Here is a 6805-nt window from a genome sequence, read left to right as displayed (position 1 = left end):
CTATTGCATTGGAAACCTGTCTTGAGCGTCGGAGAGTCCTAGGCCGGAGCCACACCGACTCTCTTACGCTTAATTGGTTTTTGCAGGCTCATCCATTGGCGAGCCGGGCATCGAAGGTTTTCATCCGCAACACCAATGTAAAGCTAATTTAAGTGTGATATTCAATTTGGTTTCAATTTTGAACCATCAGTTAGTAAGCTGAATCGTTATCCTCTCCTGTTATAGCACGGTGTTGTAACACATCGTGCAGTGGATTTTTATCGCCCCCAGTATTTATCCCCCATTTCTCCTCAAGTACTCACTGGTAGCTCGACACATGGCTTATATTAATCCAATGGTCACTATTGAAAAACCAAATTTTAACCTAAAAATAGTAAATCCCAGATTTTCCCTCCATTCTCTCCTCTCCGTGAATGACGACGACGACGACAGTCCCTCCATTCTCTCCTCTCGGTGAACGACGACGAGAGTCATTCTCTCCTCTCTGTGAACGACGACGACGATGAGAGTCCCTCCATTATCTCCTCTAGGTGAACGACGATGAGAGTCCCTCCATTCAATGAAAATCCTCTCCGTGAACGATGGGCAAATCAGAGCTGCAATCGAACTTCTTGGGTTTGGAATCCCTAACTCCCTCCCTGCCAAACTCTGAGACGGTCGTTCATCTTCCTGCAACTTCAATCACTCCAGGTATTTCTTTCTAAGAACTATTATCAATTATATGAAAGTTCCAAGGGACAATTTGTTTTCTCAAATTTTTATTCTGTTTAGTTTACTTGCTGGAGTTTCTTTCTTAATGTGAATCGGTAATTGAGTTATTTTCTCCCAAAACTGGTGTGTTTCACTTTTGAATTACCTTGTGCATTTTTTTTTTTCTGTATGGTTTATTGAGCCCTTATGAGTCTACCCACCAGTAGGGGTGGAGGAGGGTAAGAGTATTGCTATGACTTTTGCAGTGATGAAGAAAGGATTTCTTGTTTAGTGTTATTTCTGGGCATAATTATTTTCTTCTTGGTCAAAGCAGCATTAATAGGGTTTTAGGTTTTTTCCAGAAGAATTTGGTTATGGGATTCCTTGGTGAGGCTTCTTACGTTTCATCCATTGCTAAGTCCAACTGTTAGGGATTTATTCTTGTCAGAATTAATTTTTCCTCCAAAGTAAATGTAAAATGTATCTCCTACCTGGAGTTGGATATGTTTCTGAAAGGATTATGATAAATTTTTAGTGAATCTGACCAGCTGTCTATGGTTTTCACTTCCTTGATTTATGAGAGGGGAATAATATCCCTAGTGTGGGTTCTTCTCATGGAGATTCCTTGTTTTGATTGAACTGAGAGATTTCCTACAACCATTGTACTGTTTAACATCTGCTTAGTGCACACATTTGAAGCTTGAAGCAAGGAAATATTGGTTTATTATGGAGTTATGCCTTCTGCTTTCGTTGCCAAGATCTGGGGTGGGACATGTACCACAGCGACATCTGATCCCCCAGAAACAGTAATCCACAGGGCAATGTATCTGCTTCAAAATGGGTTTGGGAACTATGATGTGTTCCAAAACAACTGTGAGGATTTTGCACTGTACTGCAAGACTGGACTTCTGGTCCATGATAGTGAGTCAGTTGTGGGTAGAAGTGGTCAAGCTTCTTCTTTCATTGGTGCCCCTTTGGCGGCACTTCTTTCATCTCCTCTGAAATTGTTAATGCCTGGACTTGTTGGGGTTGCAACTGCAGCAGCTGGGATGTATTGTGCAAGCAGGTATGCTACAGATATAGGTGTTAGAACTGATGTAGTCAAGGTGGCAGTGGAGGACATGGCCGTGAAACTTGTTCGGCATGACCCTGATAGGCAACTGTCAACTGAGGAATCTTCTATCATAGATCCCACAGAATCAACAAGACCTTGTCATTCTAAATTAACAAAAGTGATCATGAACCCTTTATGCTTAGGCCTTAAGAAGCTGCATGCAGTTTGAAGATGTGTTAATCAAGGGGGGAAAAAGATGTTAGTCATCTATTATGTGAAATATCTGTTTTATCACTGAGATTAGTAATTTATTCTGTGATATATCTATTTATCTCTGAGAATCGTATTCTTTTTTTTTTCCTGGTGTTATTACAGTAATCAGAAAAGGTGAAATTAAGAGGTTATTTAAGAAGCTGCTTCTTTTGTAATTATTGCCTTATTATTTTCTTCTTTTTCCTGGCAGGATTATGAATAGAGATTCATTAATGGAATCCATAAAATTAAGCAGGTTACTTCGAAGAAGTTGAAAGTTGAAACAGGGACATTCTTCCATACTTCTATTTTTATAAAAGAGAGACCTAGCTCTTCAAATAATAATTGTAAAAGCTTCTAACTCAGAGGAGATGCCACTGGGAACATGGTCAATGTTATGAAGTTCCCATGCATTTTCCCACTTCTGTTCTCCTCCTCCACCTCTGTTCTAACATCGACTTCTCTGTTTTGACTTCCAATCAAGACAAAAACTGTTGTTATATTGAATATTTGCTAGATTTTTCATAAAATCTTAAAATAAAAGAGGACTATTCTTCAGAATTGGCTGTTAAGTCCTTGCCTAAGCTCTCTTCAGGTGGGTTATGGAATGGTGAAGAAGCTTTGAATCCCTAAAACCCCCTTTTTCATTTGTTAAAATTTGTTGCATTCTTATTTGTTAGCTGTTCAAGAATGGTGAACTGTTTGAATCCCCCCCCCCCCTTCTGAATTTGGTTTCTCAAATTGATATTTCATGAATATCCTTGAAAGGGAAAGCACAGAGCTGATATTTTACCCTAATAGCTTTTGCATCATCAGTTGACACAATTTTTTTTAGTTCTTAAAAAATAACTACCTATCACTTAAGCTTTTCTTGTATAAACTAACATGGTTTTAATTGATGAGGGTGAGTCTTTAGCTCAAAAAGGAAGAGCAACTAGTTTTTTACCAGGAGATGATGGTTCGAGTCCATCATGACTCTCATGTTGACTAATTTAATGAAATTTCTTTCAAATTCTGACCTTGGAATTGCTGTCTTCCTTTCAAAGTTATTTTTTTTAGGTGTGGGTGATGGCCTTGGAGTTGCATTTTTTTTTTTTTTTTTTTTTTAAGTATTATGGTGCAGCCAGAGGAGAAGAAAACGTCATAAGAGAAGAAAAGCTTTGTCATGCTCTATCTGTGTAAATTAATACTGATTCTTTAGACCATCAGTGATTTTATCATGCCTTTTACCTTATGGGGTTTGTATATCGAGATGTAGAAGGATCTTTCCAAGCAAAAGTGAAACAATTCTTAGACTGAATGGAGATACTGAAGCCCTTCTTCCGCATTGTGCTTATTCAAGTGGAAAGGTGGTTGGGGCTGTTCATATTCTCTTTTGCTTTGGATGGCATTTGTGGGAGGAGTAAGATTGGATTCTTCTTTTGAGGCTTTTTTTGTTCTTCTCATGGTTTGGATACAGCACATGGAAATGACTCCATCCAATTTCTTCTTATTCCTTTTTCTTTCGTCCTAGGTTTTCTTAAAAGAAACTGATTGATATGCAACACTTTGGATCAAGCATATCGGCCAATCTATATCCTTGGATCTGTGCTTTAAATCCTTGATTTGGAGGCAAATATTGATTGGACAATCAACATCTTGGGTTCAGGGGTAGAGATTCAGGCATTCAACCTAAGTACATAAATTTCTCAAAAATGGAGCTGCCATGATGAACCATTGCAATAGATTTTGAAATTTACAGTACATGTGACAAATTCCAATATACAATGTGTACTCACCAGCCAAGGGACTTCACAAATAAATCAACTCAATTGACCGATGGTACACAAGTCCATGACCTGTTGTCTACTGATGGTTACAGAACATACTTCTTAAATTTACAAAATATAATGATATAATTTAAAACCAATGCTCAGCCGTGACTTGAAGACTGGCCTAACAAGCATATAACACAAAGTCTAAGAAGATCCTCACATTAAGATTGAGAAAATCATGTTGATCACAAGTTTTCACTAATTTAATAACATAATAAGTAAATGTCTTCTTCAGCTCCTCCAGTCTCTGAATGATCTGCGGATTCATAAGAGTTCCTTCTATGCTGAAATGGTATGCATCCAACACTGTTCTAATGGGGCTTTTATGGTAACATCAGTACACATGCAGGTGAAAAAGAATGCACCATTCCATATTTCAGCAGCTCCAAAACAAGACACGAAGGGCTGAACAGTAGTTTTTTTAATCAATCCTTGCCCCATCATCCAAAGAACTTCTTCTAGTCAATCCTTGCCCCATCATCCAAGCTGAGCCTGCTTATTTGGACTGAGAATGCAGTCCTTGCCTAATTATCAAATGATACGATGATGCATGAATCAGCACCTGGCATAACAAATTATTAATAACCCTAAGATATACCAAGGAAAATGAGAAAAGAATATTAGGCTTTCTTTAGTTGAATCATAACAAAAAATAGGAGAAGGGGAGGGGAACAAAAACAGAAAATGGTATTAATGAAGATAACATTTGAAGCTAAAATGTAAGTCTGTTTTAATTGTTAATATGAAGGCAAATGCCTAATTGATCACATCAGAAATAGACCTCCACTAAAATTGTAATCAACAAAAATAGAAAGTCCAATTCTCTTCTACTAGACTTCACTATTGGAGCTGGAGGTGCCCATTTGGTAAACTGGGAAGAACTTTGTACAACACCACTGCTTTCTTAATCTCTATGTCTATGTCAACTATCAATCTTCCTGAACCCCCTTTGTAATCTTGTCAACTATCAATCTTCCAAAACCCCCTTTATCATCTTGTATCATAATATCTATATACTCATAATCACCTGCAACAACCAGAAATATATCAGAAAACTCATTTAATGACAAACTGATAAAAACCCATAAGAGATGAGAGACAAAGATGACGAGACTGAATTTATAACATAGGATTTTTTTTCTCTTTACCAGTAAAATGGAAGAACCAGAGATGATAAGATTGATTCTTTTTTTTTTCTTTCTCTCTTTTAAACGTAATGAGCCAGAAAAAGAGACATTAGGCATATATGAGAGAGAGAGAGAGAGAGAGAGAGAGAGAGAGTACCCAATCTTCGATTACAATATAATTGTAAATTACCTAACACGACTCTAAGTCCCCCGTTGAAGCAGCAGGTACAGAAGGTAAGGAAGACTGGGAGGCAAATTGATCAACATTCACTTGCACATGAAGCAACTAAACATAAATAAAATATTTTCATCAATCATACCCTAAACTTAAGTTATTAAAGCAATACCTGAGATGTGGTGGCTTGGGAGGAATATACAGGAGGTATAGAATGCTCGAATGACCGCTGTGACTATAATATAACTAACAAAGAATCACAAAAGTGAAGCAGAGAATTTAAAAGTTCAAAAAGCAATTACCAAAATTAGTAGAAAATTATCATAAGTAGATCCATGTAACTATTGTTGGGTTCATTTTCTTTAGATCCATCCAATTGATTTAAATGCACTATATTGCATGGTGTAACGAGGTTTATCATGGTAGAACTTCCTTGGCTTCGCATTGCTTTCCTTGGTTTTTTCTTGGGGGCTGGTTTTGGCTGATGTCCTTGTGTTTCCATCCAAGGTTTCCATCGTTCATTTGTTTTTGAGCCCTCTTTCTTCTTCCTCTCTTTCTTTTTAAGCCCTTTTGCAATATTCACATTATACTCCTCAATTGACTCATCTCGAGTTGGAATTGGATTCCCAATTTGAAGATTGTCTAACTGTTTACACAAATCACTAGCAACACTGCTCACCAATGCATATCCCTCTGCTGAATTGGATACTTGTGATGTAATCTTTACTAGTTTAGGACAAAGAATTCTATAATGCTTTGTAAAGTCCAAATTAACATTTTCCTCAATTTGTATTCCCTTGATAGCTTCTACTGTCATGCTTCTTGCTACATGTGTCCATCTACTTAAAACATAAGCTTCAGGAATTAACGTGATATCTAACCTTTCAAAAATTTTCAAAGCATGACGACATAGGATACCAAATGTCTCAAATTTCCTACAGCTGCATTCAACGATAAACTCAGATGGATTACACACAACCTTAATTCCACATCTGAACCATGAATACCAACATCATACTTATGCAAGCTATTACTTTCATCCTTCCCTTTTATATAGCAAGAACCAATGCATGTGTACTCATTTTGAACTAAGCCGAAGATTAAAGGAGTATAGACTTCTCCTGCACGTTTCATTAGGGGCGTGTTGGGAAACAAGTTCCTTGGGAGCTTATTTCTTGCCTCAAACTCAGCCTTCAATTCATTAGCACGCTTATCTCTGACTACTCTTTCAAAATGCTTTAAAAACTGTATAATGTCTAAAGTAGACTTTATATAATCCTTCAAATCAGCATTTATACTTTCACTTAGCTGTGTACTCTGCATACCTCCTGGAAATGTATTCTTCATGAAACATTTGGCCACGTTTGTTTAAGTCCATATATACGACCCAACCATGCACCATTTTCAACCCAATAATTACTCCTTAATTGTTCCCATGTAGTCTCAAATTGTGCTTCCTCATCATAATGATATATATACATCTTCAGATCTGATAGAAAGCTTAACCCATCCTTCATTAAGTTACCTAGATGCCTAATGCCATTTTACATTAAATGCCAAGTACACAAACCATGCCATGTTCCAATAAACACCTCCGAAATTGTCTTTGTCATGGCGGCATCTTGATCTGTAAATATTGTTTTAGATTTTTTTTGCCCATGACTTTCCAAGAAAGCCTCAAACAACCATTTAA

The 6805-nt window shown here is 37.1% G+C and overlaps 2 protein-coding genes across 2 annotated transcripts; one reads left to right on the top strand and one right to left on the bottom strand.

Annotated features, from left to right (window-relative positions):
- Positions 1 to 413: 413 nt before the first annotated feature.
- Positions 414 to 1973, top strand: LOC122650977 (protein LEAD-SENSITIVE 1-like). Its single transcript, XM_043844331.1, has 2 exons — positions 414 to 469; positions 1397 to 1973. The coding sequence occupies exons 1-2, from the start codon at positions 414 to 416 to the stop codon at positions 1971 to 1973; spliced, it is 633 nt and encodes a 210-aa protein (XP_043700266.1).
- A 2766-nt stretch (positions 1974 to 4739) lies between these two features.
- On the bottom strand, positions 4740 to 6459 carry LOC122650966 (protein FAR1-RELATED SEQUENCE 1-like). The gene is made up of 5 exons (XM_043844321.1): positions 6092 to 6459; positions 5504 to 6047; positions 5285 to 5347; positions 5133 to 5223; positions 4740 to 4837 (listed from the first exon to the last, which is right to left on the bottom strand). The coding sequence occupies exons 1-5, from the start codon at positions 6457 to 6459 to the stop codon at positions 4740 to 4742; spliced, it is 1164 nt and encodes a 387-aa protein (XP_043700256.1).
- Between the last annotated feature and the right edge of the window lie 346 nt (positions 6460 to 6805).

Source organism: Telopea speciosissima, chromosome 1 (genome assembly GCF_018873765.1).
Source record: "Telopea speciosissima isolate NSW1024214 ecotype Mountain lineage chromosome 1, Tspe_v1, whole genome shotgun sequence".
NCBI lineage: Eukaryota > Viridiplantae > Streptophyta > Magnoliopsida > Proteales > Proteaceae > Telopea > Telopea speciosissima.
Note: the sequence above shows the minus strand (reverse complement) of the source record. Positions and strands in the feature narration are given on the sequence as shown.